Source organism: Oncorhynchus keta, chromosome 32, assembly GCF_023373465.1.
Source record: "Oncorhynchus keta strain PuntledgeMale-10-30-2019 chromosome 32, Oket_V2, whole genome shotgun sequence".
Lineage (NCBI taxonomy): Eukaryota > Metazoa > Chordata > Actinopteri > Salmoniformes > Salmonidae > Oncorhynchus > Oncorhynchus keta.
Window position 1 is genome coordinate 30,290,760 of NC_068452.1, and position 19,723 is coordinate 30,310,482.

Sequence of the window (19,723 nt, forward strand, 5' to 3'; positions counted from 1 at the left end):
AAAGATCATCCTGAAATGTCAGCCTGTTTTGGTGGGATGGAGTTTTGGCCCGCCTGGTGACAACAGGTGGTAAATGAGTTAATAGACCAATAAGAAAGAGAGGTCTAATCCTCTGTCAATAACGGATACATTTCAGATTTCAGCTGTTATTGGCAGCATTTCGAGCAAAATTATTGCCTGTGAAATTGCTCTTTGCAAAGAAGCTATTTTAGTTTGTATTCAATTAAAATGGTTAAAAGTAATCACAGTATGTTACTTCATTGTTACACAGAAATAATTTCATATTGAGATATAAACCATTGCATTGGACCTTTAAATAAACTAAACCTACTGCTTTAATGCATGAAGGTTGAGAAGATCATAAGTGGTAAGCCTATATATAAGAACACGGGCAGTTTTACAACTCAAAATCAAATCATCAAATTTTATTTGTCACATACACATGGTTAGCAGATGCTAGTGTGAGTGTAGCGAAATGCTTGTGCTTCTAGTTCTGACAATGCAGTAATAACCAACAAGTAATCTAGCTAACAATTCCAAAACTACTACCTTATAGACACAAGTGAAAGGGGATAAAGTATATGTACATAAGATATATGAATGAGTGATGGTACAGAGCGGCATAGGCAAGATACAGTAGATGGTATTGAGTGCAGTATATACATATGAGATGAGTATGTAAACAAAGTGGCATAGTTAAAGTGGCTATTGATACATGTATTACATAAGGATGCAGTAGATGATATAGAGTACAGTATATACGTATACATATGAGATGAATAATGTAGGGTATGTAAACATTATATAAGGTAGCATTGTTTAAAGTGGCTAGTGATATATTTTACGTAATTTCCCATCAATTCCCATTATTAAAGTGGCTGGAGTTGAGTCAGAGTGTTGGCAGCAGCCACTCAATGTTAGTGGTGGCTGTTTAATAGTCTGATGGCCTTGAGATAGAAGCTGTTTTTCAGTCTCTCGGTCCCAGCTTTGATGCACCTGTACTGACTTCGCCTTCTGGATGATAGCGGGGTGAACAGGCAGTGGCTCGGGTGGTTGTTGTCCTTGATGATCTTTATGGCCTTCCTGTGACATCGGGTGGTGTAGGTGTCCTGGAGGGCAGGTAGTTTGCCCCCAGTGATGCGTAGTGCAGACCTCACTACCCGTTGGAGAGCCTTACAGTTGTGGGCGGCGCAGTTGCCGTACCAGGCGGTGATACAGCCCGACAGGATGCTCTCGATTGTGCATCTGTAGAAGTTTGTGAGTGCTTTTGGTGACAAGCCGAATTTCTTCAGCCTCCTGAGGTTGAAGAGGCGCTGCTGCGCCTTCTTCACGATGCTGTCTGTGTGGGTGGACCAATTCAGTTTGTCTGTGATGTGTACGCCGAGGAACTTAAAACTTACTACCCTCTCCACTACTGTTCCATCGATGTGGATAGGGGGGTGTTCCCTCTGCTGTTTCCTGAAGTCCACAATCATCTCCTTAGTTTTGTTGACGTTGAGTGTGAGGTTATTTTCCTGACACCACACTCCGAGGGCCCTCACCTCCTCCCTGTAGGCCGTCTCGTCGCTGTTGGTAATCAAGCCTACCACTGTTGTGTCGTCCGCAAACTTGATGATTGAGTTGGAGGCGTGCATGGCCACGCAGTCGTGGGTGAACAGGGAGTGCAGGAGAGGGCTCAGAACGCACCCTTGTGGGGCCCCAGTGTTGAGGATCAGCGGGGTGGAGATGTTGTTGCCTACCCTCACCACCTGGGGGCGGCCCATCAGGAAGTCCAGTACCCAGTTGCACAGGGCGGGGTCGAGACCCAGGGTCTCGAGCTTGATGACGAGCTTGGAGGGCACTATGGTGTTAAATGCCGAGCTGTAGTCGCTGAACAGCATTCTCACATAGGTATTCCTCTTGTCCAGATGGGTTAGGGCAGTGTGCAGTGTGGTTGAGATTGCATCGTTTGTGGACCTATTTGGGCGGTAAGCAAATTGGAGTGGGTCTAGGGTGTCAGGTAGGGTGGAGGTGATATGGTCCTTGACTAGTCTCTCAAAGCACTTCATGATGACGAAAGTGAGTGCTACGGGGCGGTAGTCGTTTAGCTCAGCTACCTTAGCTTTCTTGGGAACAGGAACAATGGTAGCCGTCTTGAAGCATGTGGGAACAACAGACTGGGATAGGGATTGATTGATTGAATATGTCCGTAAACACACCAGCCAGCTGGTCTGCGCATGCTCTGAGGGCGCGGCTGGGGATGCCGTCTGGGCCTGCAGCCTTGTGAGGGTTGACACGTTTAAATGTTTTCCTCACGTCGGCTTCAGTGAAGGAGAGTCCGCATGTTTTAGTTGCGGGCAGTGTCAATGGCACTGTATTGTCCTCAAAACGGGCAAAAAAGTTATTTATTCTGCCTGGGAGCAAGACCTCCTGGTCCGTGACGGTGCTGGTTTTCTTTTTGTAATCCGTGATTGACTGTAGACCCTGCCACATACCTCTTGTGTCTGAGCCGTTGAATTGAGATTCTACTTTGTCTCTATACTGACGCTTAGCTTGTTTGATTGCCTTGCGGAGGGAATAGTTACACTGTTTGTATTCGGTCATGTTTCCAGTCACCTTGCCCTGATTAAAAGCAGTGGTTGGCGCTTTCAGTTTCACGCGACTGCTGCCATCAATCCACGGTTTCTGGTTTGGGAATGTTTTAATCGTTGCTATGGGAACGACATCTTCAACGCACGTTCTAATGAACTCGCACACCGAATCAGCGTATTCGTCAATGTTGTCGTCTGGCGCAATACGGAACATATCCCAGTCCACGTGATGGAAGCTGTCTTGGAGTGTGGAATCAGATTGGTCGGACCAGCATTGAACAGACCTCAGCGCGAGAGCTTCTTGTTTTAGTTTCTGTCTGTAGGCAGGGATTAACAAAATGGAGTAGTGGTCAGCTTTTCCGAAAGGAGGGCAGGGCCTTATATGCGTCACGGAAGTTGGAATAGCAATGATCCAAGGTTTTTCCAGCCCTGGTTGCGCAATCGATATGCTGATAAAATTTAGGGAGTCTTGTTTTCAGATTAGCCTTGTTAAAATCCCCAGCTACAATGAATGCAGCCTCCGGATATATGAATTCCAGTTTGCAAAGAGTCAAATAAAGTTTGTTCAGAGCCATCGATGTGTCTGCTTGGGGGGGGAATATATACGGCTGTGATTATAATCGAAGAGAATTCCCTTGGTAGATAATGCGGTCTACGTTTGATTGTGAGGAATTCTAAATCTGGTGAACAGAAGGACTTGAGTTCCTGTATGTTGTTGTGGCCACACCACGTCCCGTTAACCATAAAGCATACATCCCCGCCCCTCTTCTTACCAGAAAGATGTTTGTTTCTGTCGGCGCGATGCGTGGAGAAACCAGCTGGCTGCACAGTCTCCGATCGCGTCTCTCCAGTGAGCCATGTTTCCGTGAAGCAAAGAATGTTACAGTCTCTGATGTCCCTCTGGAATGCTACCCTTGCTCGGATTTCATCAACCTTGTTGTCAAGAGACTGGACATTGGCGAGGAGAATGCTAGGGAGTGGTGCACGATGTGCCCGTCTCTGGAGTCTGACCAGAAGACCGCTTCGTTTTCCCCTTTTTCAAAGTCGTTTTTTGGGGTCACCGGCTGGGATCCATTCTGTTGTCCTGGGTGAAAGGCAGAACGCAGGATCCGCTTCGCGAAAGTCATATTCTTGGTCGTACTGATGGTGAGTTGACGCTGCTCTTATGTTCAGTAGTTCTTCTCGACTGTATGTAATGAAACCTAAGATGACCTGGGGTACCAATGTAAGAAATAACACGTAAAAAAACAAAAAACTGCATAGTTTCCTAGGAACGCGAAGCGAGGCGGCCATCTCTGTCGGCGCCGGAAGTTTATAAACTCAGGCTTAGACAATGTATTACTATTTTCCAGGAATTTTCTGCCTGCATCCTGTCCGGCATTCCTCTACCCTGGCCCATGCAGTCAGTGTGACATTACACACACACACACGGCCTGGGTGGTGAATACACAGCATGTTGGTTTAACAGTCTCACTGATGTCTTTAGCAACTGCCTGTCCCTGTCTTTGAAGAAAAACAGAAGAGGGGACCAAGAGGAACGCCCTCTCCGGAAACCAAGGAGGAGTTGCCTTGGTTACACTGATGTGGTGTGTGCTATCCATGTTGAGTGTTGGTCTATGTGTGTGAGAGGCAAAGTGAGAAACGGGTGTGAAGCAATGGAAAGGAGGAAAGTAGAGATGGAACGTTTTGAATGCAATCAGGAATTGCAGTCTTCTCTGTTGTTAGAAACCAAGGACAGAGATAATCTTTCCAGAACTCTGAGTTTGATTGTCTATTCCTTCTCTGATAGCCATTTACGTGGCCACTGCACACACAACAAGCCATTGGATTCAAAGGGCTTTCTCTGTTTTCCCTGCAGTAAAATGTAACCCCCTTTGTAAAATGCAGTGGAGTGAGGAGGGATGCAGTAAACCAGCACACAAGTCACAACAGGTTATATTTTTGCTGCCCTTATTACATCGTTAATAGATTTAGGTGCGTCTTGTCATACTGGCTGGATCCTATGGGATCTGTCACTCTAAACATCTGATAAAATCTGAAAATAAGGGTGTGATGCATGCCTTGAGTTGAGCCTTTAAGTTTCTTTTCTATCCACAGTATCTTATCTGTTTGTTGTTTTTGTTTTGTGAGTGTGAGATGCCTAATTCCCTCCATTTGCTTTTGAGTAAAGCCCACATCAACCGAGAGGCTTTGATCTATTGAGATTCCACTGGGAGACTGAGGAGGATGCCAGCCAGCCAGTCAGCTTGGTGCTTCTGGAGTCCTCATGAATGACTGCCTGGTTACATAAGCCTGTTTTTAAAGGCAAATTACAGGAGAGAAAGAGTCCTCCTTGTGTCAGATGAAATCAACTGTGACTAGTAGGCTGAGAGTTGTGCTGTTCAGGGAGGGGCCGTTGTGTGTGTTCCATGACATGGAGGAAGTCTGTAGAGAACAGTAGCATAGAGACTTCGCCTGGAGAGCAGCAACATGCAGACAGGCCTATAGGCATATGCCAGTTGGCTGTCTGTTTCCACCAGGTTTCTACCAGATACCAAGCCTGTAATCTACTCATTCATATAAAAACTGCTTATTAAAGAGCATGGATCAACCACTGACACACCCACTGCCTCTAGGCTTTTTGGCCCTTGTGGTGTGCCATAGTGGGGAGAGGCTTTTGTGATAGCAAAACATGGTTCCTCAGGCATAGGAATATCCCACGTTAGTGACTGCGTAGGAGGATTCTCTCTCTATATTGTTTTATCTCCCACAGAATGGAGTGCGTGGGTTGACAATGGTTTCATCTGGTGACCGAGGAGCGAGCAACTCGTAAAAGATATTTGAAACCAGGGCTTTTCTTTAAGCATTCCTGGTGGATTATTTAGTGGGTTTGACCTATAGTGGGTAATAGTTTATTTACTGGGTTATAGTTATGTATTCCAGACCAAGTCTCTGGGTGTACCTCACCATGTTCAAGTTACGACACAAAGCCTGACATTATTTATGTTAGCTTTACCAACTATTCAACCAGACGCTGATGCCATACAATCAACAATGGCTGTTCAATAACATTGTCCTATTCCATTTAAAGAAAATATGTCAACTCTTCATGAACTTCTCTTATGACGGTAGGCCGTCATTGTAAAATAAGAATTTGTTCTTAACTGACTTGCCTGATTTGCTTAGGCTACTGTAGCCTAGTGGTTAGAGCGTTGGGCCAGTAACCGAAAGGTTGCAAGTTTGAATCCCCGAGCTGACAAGGTACAAATCTGTTGTTCTGCCCCTGAACAGGCAGTTAACCCACTGTTCCTAGGCAGTCATTGAAAATTAGAATTTGTTCTTAACTGACTTGCCTGGTTAAATGAAAGGTAAAATAAAAATACATATTTTAGAAAACGGGCAGTCACACCTTAGTTTGTGACTGGCTCTTTGAATCTCATTAGCGTAGCTTGCTTCTGTGGGAATCTTTTCCTGGGGCCTTGGCCAGCACATAGACTCCAGAAAGCTTAGGCTGGTTTCCTGTCATTGTTGTTGGACTTAGAGAGAGTCAGACAGACCCCCCCCATCCCTCATCCCCTTTCCCCCTCATCCCCCTCCTTTGCTAATCTCCACAATGGGTTGCCTCTCCTGGTCACAATGAAAACTCCTAGTCTTTATTACTTTCATTTCTCTACAATTACTACAGTCTACAGCCCTCAAACTCAACTCTGGACCTCGAGCATGTTCCACTATTCTTTTCTCAATAGTTCTAATCAGAGACTGATTGAGACCTGGGACACCAGGTGTGTGCAAATAATGATCAGGTAGAACAAAAAAGCAGCAGGTTCCGGACCTCAGGGTCAGAGTTGAGTACCCCTGGTCTACAGTATACACACAGTAAAGTGTTGTTCACGCTAGTGGATAACATGCTAACTAACGTGGGCTGTTGAAGTCAAAGTCAAACCTCTTACTGAAGTTGATGGCATTCCTTGTAACTTTGGTAAAAATCTGGTAGACTAGAGCAGTGTTTCCCATCTCCAGGCCTCCATGATCTCTAACAGTACACTTTAAAAAAATTGTAGCCCAGACAAGCACACCTGATTCAACTTGTCAACTAATCATCACGCCCTCAATCAGTTGAATCAGGTGAGTTTGTCTGGTGCTACAGCAAAAATGTGTGCTGTTGGGGGTACTGGAGGACTACCCCATTGTTTTTGATGTGTGGTCGCGTGTAGGGTGTCTGTCTTCATGTGTATTTGCTCAATTACGTGTGTGTGTGTGTGTGTGTGTGAGAATGTTTGGGAGTCACCCTTTCCTTCCCTCCTTTTTGTTGAGCAGTGTGTTCCAGAGGAAATGGTCAACATGACAAGAGAGACAGGGTGGAGGTCTAAACACAGGGTCACAGGATTCATTGTGTTTCAATAGACGGATCCATTTATTTGTATACTGTGCAGTCAGTGTGTGTGTGAGAGAGTAGGTTGTGCCAACTTGTGTGTGTGGTGTCAACTTGTGTAAATGCGTGTGTATTTGTTTGTAGAGGGTAAGAGTTCAGGAGCTTGTGAGTGTATTATGTAACTAACACTGTCTTACACACCCCCTCTAGGCTCTACGGTCAGTCCTGTACATCTGCTTCTCTAATAAGGGTTTAGATGTATTATACAGACTGATTTTGGCCTTAGATCTACTGCACACAATAGTAGCCTATAATTGTAGGCATCACATGGTCAGAGGTGTATTGGAAGTCCCTCACTGCAGGTCACTGGGCTTCCTGCTCTGCTCAGTGTGTTCTGTCTCCAGTCTTGTCTGGGGCACAGGGTGGAGCTCTGGCCATACATTCACACCCACCATTGCCCTCTTCCTGAGACCGTGTGTGTGTGTGTGTGTGTGTGGTGAATGAGTGACTCTGGCCCAAAACAGCAGCCCCACCGTCTCTCCTACAGTTAGGGCCAGGGTGGGGTGGAAGTGGACCCCACGAGGGGGAGGGGAGCTCCCTGGGACGCAAGAGGGGAGAATGCTACAATGCCACATTCCATTTCTCATTCCATACCCCTCAGGGTTCATAACCCCTCCTTGACAATGAGAGAAAGGGCCGCACCCTCCAAGGATAGGAGGGGGGGTGACACCACAGAGTACAGGCATAGTGTTTATACATACGGGCATAGTGTTTATACATACGGGCATAGTGTTTATACATGCGGGCATAGTGTTTATACATACGGGCATAGTGTTTATACTGTGTGTGTTCTGTCTGAAAGGGGTTCTATGGAGGTATGAAAGGCCAGGGTTGTAATATATTCTACCATGGTGGGTGTATGATGTTGGTTTCTGCAGTGTTGGTGAGCTTGGTTATGTTATCAAAGCTGACTACAGTCTGACAGCAAAGTGTGAGCAAATGTTTATCACATGTTGACCATCCACAGCCTGAATGACGCCACAGGATGTCACAACGTTCTCTTTCACTTATTCATCCCTCTCATCCTTTCATAGCCCTTTTCCTCTCCCCTCTGAGCTAGCAGTATGATCTAATCTTCATCATTGTCTCTGTCAATCTGTGCAGTGACAGGTTCCCTGGGGCTGGGCTCAGTTGGATGTGGGAGACATTTTGTGTGCCTGCAACTCGTTGGGTGGAGGTCAGAGACAGGAAGCATGGCCTCACAGATAAACCATGTTGACTCCTCAGGCCTGGTACCTGATAGGGTAGGACTAACACACTGATACTAACACACTGATAGAGAGACATAGGGATGGAGGAGGGACAGCTGCTTTAGAAAGGTGTGTCCTGAGAAGAGACAGAACTAGAGATTTGAATGGAAAGGATGTCTGGGGATGCCGGGCACTTCAGTACCTAATCAGGGCACACCCACCCATTAGTGTTAAAATATCAACATGGGCATCCCCCATAATTGTTGTGATTGACAATGATCTACTATTTTTAGCGAACCCACTACGAGTGACTTTTAATTCGAACCCTTGGCAGAGCCATCCCACAGGTGCCCAGTATGTTCCAACTTCAAATAGAGGTGGACAGTAGCAGTGGTGGAAAAAGTACCCAATTGTCATACTTGAGTAAAAGTGAAAATACCTCAATAGAAAATGACTCAAGTAAAAATGAAAGTCAGCCAGTAAAATACTACTTGAATAAAAGTCTAAAAGTATTTGGTTTTAAGTATACAAAATGTAACAAGTACTTCAAAATGTAACAAGTACTTTTGGGTGTCAAGGAAAATGTATGGAGTAAAACGTACATTATTGTCTTTAGGAATGTAGTGAAGTAAAAGTTGTCAGAAATATAAATAACCCCCCCAAAAATACTAAAGTAAATACTGTTAAGCTGCGTTGTTTTCTCACCACTGGACAGTAGGGCTGCATTGTTCACCTCTGCCACACTGACTGAAAAACCAGGTTAACAACAGTGAGTTTGTCAGTCAGAAACATATTAACTCTCGCCCCTATAGGGGTTTGAAAGGGTCATTAAACTAAGCTCTTGTCAAAATTACACATGACAATCACGAGGCTAAGGATTTGTCCTATTCCACTGAGTAACCATGGAGCTTTTGACTTTGTCATCTCTGAGGTTATTCTTTCACCTGATCAAGGGGTGTTGCTCAGCTTTCTACCACTTATTAAAAGCCCAGGAGTTAGAGGCCCTGTTTAAAAGTTGCTGTGGTAGCAGGCGGTAGCAGTGGGCTGACTGCATGACAGATCTATTGTATATAGAGGACTGCTGAGTGCGTGCGGAATGCCTGGGTTGATGATTTGCGGGGCGCGTGGCAGAGGAGGGTGCCTAGACTTTGGACATTATCGATGGCACAAAATGCAGCCATGGTCAGCATGGAAAACTCTGCGACAGCCAATGCCTTTCAGGCAGAGCAAGACACATTCTCTGTCCATTACAGCTGCAGTAGAATATCTCTTGTATGGCGTTATCATGAATTATAAAGTGGGTGGTTCAAACCCTGAATGCATCGGACCGTATACCAAGGGTATGACAAAAAATTGCAATTATTACATTGGTAAACAGTTTTATAATAGCAATAAGGCACCTCAGGTTGTTGTGATATATTGCCTATATGCCACGACTAAGGGCTGTATCCAGGCACTCCACGTTGCGTCGTGCTTAAGAACAGCCCTTAGCCATGGTATATTGGCCATATACCACACCCCCTCGGGCCTTACTGCTTAAGAATAACATGATTTAACAGGAGTCTTTTTCCTGGATGTTGCCCTGTAGTTGAGTCACTCAGAGACCCTGGCATTCTGTAGTAATAATGACACACGTTACCCGGCTACAATATGATGATGTCCTGGTGAATACACAGTAGTTACACTTCAGTCATCCACTGGCTTCACATGGGGAAAATATGAACCAGGCATCTGGCAGAGTGGCAGCCGCTGGCGTGGTGTATGAAGCTGGTGAGGTGGTGATTTTGACAGCTGCCTTAGTGTTCCATTAGAAAGGCCCTCTGTGTTAAATATGGTCAGGGGAAGAGAATGAGAGGATGGACGATGCAAATTGCCTGAGATCATTAACCTCTGATATATTTTACTAGAGCTCATCATGATGTTTTACAGCTCTCCACATCAGATCAGGTTTGTATGGGATGACATCTCTGCTGTCAATCATTGACTCAGGTGCTGAAGAGACAGTGAAGCTCTCTTGACAGGGGTTTAGGTAAATAGTAAATATGGGTTAATATCAGGTAAGTATGAACTGAAAACAGCTACAAAAGAGTGAAATAAGTGATTTTGGTTGGTTTATGCCTTCCAGGTATAAACAAGGTCAGTCAGTTTTAGTGACCATTCTTTGTCAGGAGTATGTTTGAGGTGTTACAGCTGTGTGGTGCCAGTTAAACAGAAGCTGTGGTGATACTGTACCTTATCTGGCACATACTGCTTCCTGAGGGGGTCGTGTGTTATGGTGAACTGGGTTATATCATGCTCTGGGTGGGGGCTGTCAAATCTGTAACTTTCAGAAGAGATGGATTAAGAAAGAAGCATCTCCAGCAGCTGCAGATAGTGGAACATATCAGGCTTAATGATGCGGGTTAACAGTTGTGTGTAGATAAACTGTACTCTTAGAAAAAAGGGTTCCAAAAGGGTTCTTCATTTGTCCCCATAGGAGAACCCCTTTTGGTTCCAGGTAGAACCCTTTTGGGTTCCATGTAGAACCCTCTGTGGAAAGGGTTCTATGTGGAACCCAAAAGGGTTCTACCTGGAACTAAAAGGGTCTACCTAGTACCAAAAAGGGTTATACAAAGGGTTCTCCAATGGGGACAGCCGAAGAAACCTTTTTAGGTTATAGATGGCACCTTTTTACAGGTTTGCTTGTTGGTGTGTGCGTTGGTTTGTTAGCATGTTCAGGCTGGTTGGTTAGTTAGTGTGTGTAGTAAGCCTACAGTGGTTTTCTGGCCCTCAGTAGAGTGTATATGCAGACGAAATTCACATTCTACAGCACAACAGCAGAGTCATGTCTTAATTGTAAATCTAACAGTGACTCAATAATCTATGCCTTCTTGGAATGCTATAAATCTGGAAGTTATGGGCGGAGTTAGAAAGACCTTCATAAGTATTACCATGTAAATCTACTTTTAATCCGTCTGTCTTCATGTTTCAAGACATGGCGTATGGGGGTGTAGTGAGATATCCAATGGGCTGGACAATTCTCTTCTCATCTTGAAAAAACATATACTTAACTGGAAATCAACCATCGTTAAAACAATGGAAAGGTCAATTGCTTTATTATCTAAATGTTGAAAGTGCATGGGTGACGAAGAGAAACAGGGTGGTGCAGTTTGAGGCCATGAGAGGGATGCAGATGCTGGAGAGGGGAGTGTGAGCAGGTGGTTCTGGGTAAGTGTGATGTCGTTGATGTTTGTATGTTTCGTATTGTTAATAAATGTATATAATAGTCATGCACATTTTGAGTGTATGCAAACAGAGAGAAGAAGTGTGTCTCGGCTTGAGGTTAGTTGCAATTGAAAGCCTGGTACGTAGCAGGAAGGAAGAAATGGGCTCAACCAGAGGATGCTAAGTCTCATTCTCTCCAATGACCTACCTGCTCCACAGGTCCCCTTCTAGACTTGGACTGGATGACGATGACATGATGGCTGTTCTATTTTTGCATCAGGCCATAGTAAAACATCTGGCACAATTGGCAGTCAGGGAAAGCCTGGTTTTGAATTATGACTCAAATGCTTTTAGTCAGTTTCAAGTAAGACCCCAAGGTTTGTTAATGTGTTCGTTCGTACTGAAAGTGTTCCAATTGTTCATATGAAACTAGTGCTTCTGGTTGAGCCCACGTGTCCACAGTCGTAGGCCATAGATGATGGTGATCACAATATTTTTTCTTCCCTAAAAAGAAGATAGAGATGGTTCTTGGTTAGGTACTGCTTCTCCTTCCTCATGTCACCTCCATATAGAGGGTGTTAGTGAGTTCCTCCATGAAAATGACAGAGGACTTTTCCCATTATGGTGTCTGTGAGAGCATGGGCAGCGCCATTGAGGCCATCTCCATTTTGAAGTAGTCAGTTTTCTTCTTCTACTACTTCAGAGTTGGTAAACAAACTGAAAGGGTGCATACTGCCACCTGGAGTGTGTTGTCTGAACAGGTATAAAGTCAAGGTTGGTGATTTACTGTCACTTCAGTTATGGAATGTTTTCTCAGGTCCCACCTGATGACCTGGATGGAATTATGTGATCCTTCCTTAACTCATATTTGACTACTTCAAAATTGTGAAAGTCCTCAATGGCGCTGCCCTTGCGAAAAGGGGCTTTCCGGGCACTAGAGTCCTCTATCATTCTCTCTGGTGACAGCCTATGACCTGTCAGAACAGCTCCGACCACTGACTTACTGTAAGTCACAGCTTTAGAAAGGGATGAGCCTCTGTACGCATGTGTGCCTCTAGATCCTCGTAGCTATAAAACAGTGCTGTCACATTTGCTTGATGGTTTCGGTAACCATCATGTAGAAATACCCATAAGACAGTCTCTAATTTACACTGGAAGCGTAGACAAACCAACTCATTATTGTCAGTCAAGGGGTGGGAAGGATGGAAAATGGCTGTTTGTTCTTTCTACGTCTTCTGTGTGGTAGATGTGAGTGCTGTAACCAGTGGAACTGCAGGTGTAGGGGTGTGTATCTGTATTGTGTATTTATGTCTCTTTTATGTCTCTTGCATGTGAGGAAGTTGACTTCAGAGGGAAGAGTATGCTTCAGGAAAGAAGTAGCAGTTCCTGTGCTGTGCACTTCCCCCTCATGATGGAAACGGTTGTGCCGTCAACATGTTCGGCTAGGAACCCATTCTCTTACACTCACCGTATGTCAAATCTATGCCTAAGCATTTCAAATAGTGCACAAAGCACAATACTTTCTCTGGCTTTGAAAATGCTTACTAGTATGGTTATTTCTGATGATTCAGGATTTGCAAAACCTTGTCATTTATTCACATAAATGTTAATACTAACTGTGTTGTAACTGTTGTCTCAGTTTCTCTCCCTGTATTAACTGTTATTCATGAGGTGTTGCTTCTTAGTTGACCGGAGATATGAGGTTCCTGTGTGGGGCCACAGACCCCAGAGATTATGACTGTTAGATATGTAGGTGTGTAGGTGTGGGGGATAGAGACCCCAGAGATTATGACTGTTAGGTGTGTAGGTGTGGGGGATAGAAATGAGGATATTCCTGAGAGGTCACTGAACTCAACGTGTTGTTTTAAGGTAAAGGCTTAGAAACAACTATTCAGGAGTTGTAGCACACAGTGTTCCTATTTACAGTATATAATTACCACAGGAATGTTTCATTTCCTAAAACAAGATAAAGCTTAATATGCTTAATATGATGTAATGAATTGAATTGAATGTTAACTATGTAATAGTTGGTCACCGTAATCTTCCCCCACCTGAGTGGTTACCATGACCAAACCCTTTGGAACCAGTGACAGCCTTTCCCAAGTTGGACTTACTTTCCAGCGTTCCTCTCCCACATTCTCCAAATATTATGCCTTGATAGAGAGAACTAGGTTCTGGGAACCATTCAAAACAAAATAAAGAGTGAAAAGATTAGACAAATATTTCTGATCTGAGACTGAACTCAGGTCACGGCTAAGCTTATCTAAAACAAATATTGGTTTCATGTGGGAGACTTTTCTAATACAGAGGCAGACAGACAGTCACCCTAATTTTTCCAATAGCACACCATGGCATTTTCTATGGGTATTCCCTATATTCTGCCAAAGCTGGGTTGTGTTTTCTCCCGTTTAGTGCCCAATGAATGTGACGCAGGTTATTGCGCAGGGGGGGGGTGACTGTAAAACTGTCTGTTTGGGCTGACTGTTTTAAAAGTTGACCACTGCAGGTGACTGTTGTTCTTATGGTATCTTCCATGCGTTACTCCCTTCCTGCAGTGGTTGAATGTACACACACACACACACACACACCCCCACACAGAGGACATGCAGTAGGAGTGAAGCACGGTTTCCTCCCCAGGAGAAGGCCCTGGTTTGTGTGTGCGCAGCAGATTCCACAGATTCCGTGCCCTCCCAGAGATTCTTCCCTGCTCCCGACACAAACTGTCTTCTGTTATCCCAGCCACCCTGCCATGGTCCCTTTCTGTTGGTTGGCAGGGACGCTCAACATTGACCAGTTGACCTCATCCTTCCTGGCTGTGTTCCACTGTGAGTGTCTGTTATTAAAGCTGCAGTATGTAACTTTTTGGGAGACCTGTCCAAATGCACATAGAAATGATAGTTACAGATCTGTCATTCTCATCGAAAGCAAGTCTAAGAAGCGGTAGATCTGTTCTATGTGCTCTATTTCTATGCTTCCCTTTCTTACATTTTATTTTTGGGTCTTTTACTTTCGGTTTTGTACACCAGCTTCAAATAGTTAAATACTATATTTTTGGTTATGGAAAATATATTTCACAGTGGTTTTGATGGTACAATGATTTTCTACACTATACTTGCTTGTTTTGTGACATTAACTGACATTAAGGACTAGCTATTTGAATTTTAGCAACCAGGAAATGACGGAGCAATTTCTGCAAAGTCCACCTTAAGAGGAATAGGACTCCAATTGGACTGAAACAGATCTGTCCTTGTCAGACACTGGGCTAAGTGCTCCTGTAAAATGTGTGGTAAGACTTGTGCAGTGGACAGTCAATGGGATCTACATACCAGAAGGACATCCTCAAGACATGCTGTATTTTTCTTATCTACCATGACTTCCATGACCAAGGGGTTTCTAGCCTTCAGTTTGAAGGACGCAGGTGCACCCTCAGTCGCCCTTCTTCATTTTGAAGGGAAAATTTGTGGCGTACAATTTGCAGTTTGTGTTTAATTATGTAGCAAAACGGAGATTTCACACCAAAAACAGGAAGCAGAGAAACCACTGTAACCAGCTTTTCAGTTTAACCAGGACTTTGGGTAGAGAGGGACCACACCAAGAATTACTCAGGGAGAATTCAGTTGTAATTAATGTGCTTTTTCTGCATACTTTCCAATTTTCTCTTCTTTCCTCTACTTTCCCTCTAAATATGCTTGTTTGGTCCTCATTAAAGTATTTACTATTTATTATTTTGATTTATTATATAAATATGTTGTGACAGTTGATTTTGATTTACTCACAGTTTGGAATGTATATTTTATATGGAGGTCTGGAATGAAGAACATGGAGGAGAATCAGACCAATAGACTCTATAACATCTACGATGGTTGTCAGTTTCATCAGATGCATCAGGTACTCAACTTAAGTCTGATTGGCAGGATCAGTGTTTGGCACACTCCTGTTGCTCCCTATCCTCCCAGCCATGTACAACTCTGTTCCTCCGACTAGACATGCTCCTCCTACAGAGACATGTAATGAATTTAGGGTTATTGCGTTGTGCTTTATTGATGTTGTCTCAGAGAGGATCAGTATTTGTCTTTGACAGTGAGAATGGTCTACTGAACAGTCTAGTCTCTTCATGATAGACTCGTTAGCTCTCAAGCTGTTGCCTCTTGAGATGGCTGAGGGACCGTATGGGTTGTGGGGGAGGGGCTTTGCCTGGGCCATTCCTGAAAGCGAGAAGCAGGTGGAGTCTTCAGGAAGCCTGTCTTTTCCTGGACCCCTTCTCCACAGAAGGAGAGGCTGCGGCTCGTTGGAAGGGGGAAGGCTTTGTGTGCCATTCCTTAAACAAAAGGCTTCTTCCGTTCTGAGTCTCAGTGACGACAGCACTCCACCCAGCAGCCTCCCTGCCCCCTTTTTTTACTCACTGATTGGACTGGCTAATACAGCACTCCTCCTTAAGACTGCAATCAACTTACATAAGACAAAGGCTATTGGTCATTCATGGTGTGTGTGTGTGGCTGATGGATTCTAGAATCTCTATTATTCAGTGGAAATTTACATACACTTAGGTTTGAGTCATTAAAACTTGTTTTTCAAACACTCCACAAATTTCGTGTTAACAAACTATAGTTTTGGCAAGTCGGTTAGGACATCTACTTTGTGCGTGACACAAGTAATTTTTCCAACAATTGTTTACAGACAGATTATGTCACTTATAATTCACTGTATCACAATTCCAGTGGGTCAGAAGTTTACATACACTACGTTGACTGTGCTTTTAAATAGCTTGGAAAATTCCAGAAAATTATGTCATGGCTTTAGAAGCTTCTGATAGGCTAATTGACATAATTTGAGTCAATTGGCGGTGTACCTGTGGATGTATTTCAAAACCTACCTTCAAACTCAGTGCCTCTTTGCTTGACATCATGGGAAAATCTAAAGAAATCAGCCAAGACCTCAGAAAAAAAATTGTAGACCTCCACAAGTCTGTTTCATCCTTGGGAGCAATTTCCAAATGCCTGAAGGTACCACGTTCATCTGTACAAACAATAGTATGCAAGTATAAACACCATGGGACCACCCAGCCATCATACTTCTAAGGAAGGAGATGCGTTCTGTCTCTTAGAGATGAACATACTTTGGTGCGAAAAGTGCAAATCAATCCCAGAACAACAGCAAAGTACCTTGTGAAGATGCTGGAGGAAACAAGTACAAAAGTATCTATATCCACAGTAAAACGAGTCCTATATTGACATAACCTGAAAGGCTGCTCAGCATGGAAGAAGCCACTGCTCCAAACCCGCCATAAAAAAGCCAGACTATGGTTTGCAACTGCACATGGGGACAAAGATCGTACTTTATGGCGAAATGTCTAGTCTGATGAAACAAAACTAGTACTGTTTGGCCATAATGACCATCGTTATGTTTGGAGGTTAAAAGGGGGATGCTTACAAGCTGAAGAACACCATCCCAACCGTGAAGCACGGGGGTGGCAGCATCATGTTGTGGGGGTGCTTTGCTGCAGGAGGGGCTGGTGCGCTTCACAAAATAGATGGCATCATGAGGACGTAACATTTTGTGGATATTGAAGCCACATCTCAAGAAGTTAAAGCTTGGTCGCAAATGGGTCTCCAAATGGACAATGACCCCAAGCATACTTCCGTTGTGGCAAAATGGTTTAAGGACAACAAAGTCAAGGTATTGGAGTGGCCATCACAAAGCCCTGACCTCAAACCTATAGACAATTTGTGGGCAGAACTGAAAAAGTGTGAAACCTGACTCAGTTACAGCAGCTCTGTTAGGAGGAATGGGCCAAAATTCACCAAACTTATTGTGGGAAGCAAGTTAAACAATATAAAGGCAATGCTACCAAACACTAATTGAGTATATGTACACTTCTGACCCACTGGGGATGTGATGAAAGAAATAAAAGCTGAAATAAATCATAATTTCTATTATTATTCTGACATTTCATATTCTTAAAATAAAGTGGTGATCCTAACTGACCTAAGACGGAATGTTTACTAGGATTAAATGTCAGGAATTGAGAAACTGAGTTTAAATGTATTTGGCTAAGGTGAATGTAAACTTCCAACTTCAACTGTAGGTGTCAATCAAAGTCTCCTCAAAAGTGTATTTGGAAAAACTGATTACGTCAATAATCATATTGGCCAATAGGGGGAGTATGGGGTTGTTGGGTCAGAGAGACATTGATTATGATTGTGTCATTTGTTTGGCTCCTGTTCTATATCTGTGCTGTATTTAACTCTGTGCCTACATTCCCTGAGGCTTTGTAAAAGTCTGTGAAAGGTCCCCTTACTAAAAAAAGATACTACTTGTGTTCTCTTACCGACGGATGGGAGTAGCTGGACTTGGTCGAGTTTTTTCCTGGATGACAATACAGTGCTATGTCTTCCTGTCATCTCAGAGAGGCATGATGACAGGGGTCACCTCCCAGCCTGCTATTGTCCTGCCCTGGTCTCACTGGGCTGACTGGGCTCACACAACACAGGGGCCTGGCCCTCAGGAACGGGCCCTTCCTCAGGCCGGGGTAGTGGCTCCATGCCTCCTGGCTCCTGCCCCTCCCAGTCCTCTCTACACTAACACAGCTCCAGTCACATGCTCTGTACACCCTCCTATTCTGTCAGACACCTTTCCTTCCTCTGGTGTAATTTTAGTCTGATTTGATCATCAATGTCGGAGTCATGGTCTTAAATGTAGCCTATTACTGCATTTCATACCATATCAGCATACTGGACATATGGGAAGGAAAGGGAATGGAAGGGGGTATCTAGTCAGTTGGCACAACTGAATCCATTCAAATGAAATGTGTCTTCCGCATTTAACCCAACCCCTTCATGTTCACGTCAGTTGTAGTTGGGGGTTAACTGTCTTGATCAATGGCTTGGAGATTCAAACCAACGACCTTTCGGTTACTGGCCCAATACCTCTAGGCTACCTGCCGCCTGATATTGGGATGTATTAGATATTAATGGTAAAGGAAATGTTTTTTTTGTGAATGTGAATAATTTCATGTAAGTTCTGTGAATGTGATTCATTGTCTAAGCACAGGAAACCAGGAGAGCAGAAGGAGAAAGTAGATTCTCCAACAGGAGAATTCAACTAACGGTGTTTCATCTCTTCATCAGGATGTGCAGAGTGAGCTGAGGCCGCGTCTGTGTGTGATCAAGAAGGGGCCTCATGGCTACGGCTTCAACCTGCACAGTGAGAAGGCCAGACCAGGCCAGTACATCAGAGCAGTGGATGAGGACTCACCTGCACAGAGGTCAGGCCTGCTGGCCAAGGACATGATAGTACAGGTAACTATCTAGCTCTCCTTCCAGACTCATATCAAACATAATCTCCAATCGAACATCAAATCTAGAGTCGGCTTTCTATTCCGCAACAAAGCCTCCTTCACTCACGCCGCCAAACTTACCCTAGTAAAACGGACTATCCTACCGATCCTCGACTTCGGCGATGTCATCTACAAAATTGCTTCCAACACTCTACTCAGCAAACTGGATGCAGTTTATCACAGTGCCATCCGTTTTGTCACTAAAGCACCTTATACCACCCACCACTGCGACCTGTATGCTCTAGTCGGCTGGCCCTCGCTACATATTTGTCGCCAGACCCACTGGCTCCAGGTCATCTACAAGTCCATGCTAGGTAAAGCTCCGCCTTATCTCAGTTCACTGGTCACGATGGCAACACCCATCCGTAGCACGCGCTCCAGCAGGTGTATCTCACTGATCATCCCTAAAGCCAACACCTCATTTGGCCGCCTTTCGTTCCAGTTCTCTGCTGCCTGTGACTGGAACGAATTGCAAACATCGCTGAAGTTGGAGACTTATCTCCCTCACCAACTTCAAACATCTGCTATCTGAGCAGCTAACCGATCGCTGCAGCTGTACATAGTCTATCGGTAAATAGCCCACCCATTTTTACCTACCTCATCCCCATACTGTTTTTATTTATTTACTTTTCTGCTCTTTTGCACACCAATATCTCTACCTGTACATGATCAGATGGTCATGTATCACTCCAGTGTTAATCTGCAAAATTGTAATTATTCGCCTACCTCCTCATGCCTTTTGCACACAATGTATATAGACTCCCTTTTTTTCTACTGTGTTATTGACTTGTTAATTGCTACTCCATGTGTAACTCTGTTGTCTGTTCACACTGCTATGCTTTATCTTGGCCAGGTCGCAGTTGCAAATGACAACTTGTTCTCAACTAGCCTACCTGGTTAAATAAAGGTGAAATAAAAAATAAAAATAAATAAATAAACTTTGACCTCTGCCATCATACTGTATTATTATTATTCCATGTATAGTAATAGTACATTACTATTGTTAGTCGTA

The 19,723-nt window shown here is 44.1% G+C and overlaps 1 protein-coding gene across 1 annotated transcript in view; it reads left to right on the top strand.

Moving 5' to 3' along the window:
- The window catches only part of LOC118365602 (Na(+)/H(+) exchange regulatory cofactor NHE-RF1-like), a 35,347-nt gene that overhangs the window by 5,326 nt on the left and 10,298 nt on the right, over window positions 1-19,723 (top strand). Inside the window, exon 2 of the mRNA XM_035747949.2 lies at window positions 18,503-18,673. Coding sequence (XP_035603842.1) covers window positions 18,503-18,673 — 171 coding nt within the window. The remainder of the gene's footprint in view (window positions 1-18,502; window positions 18,674-19,723) is intronic.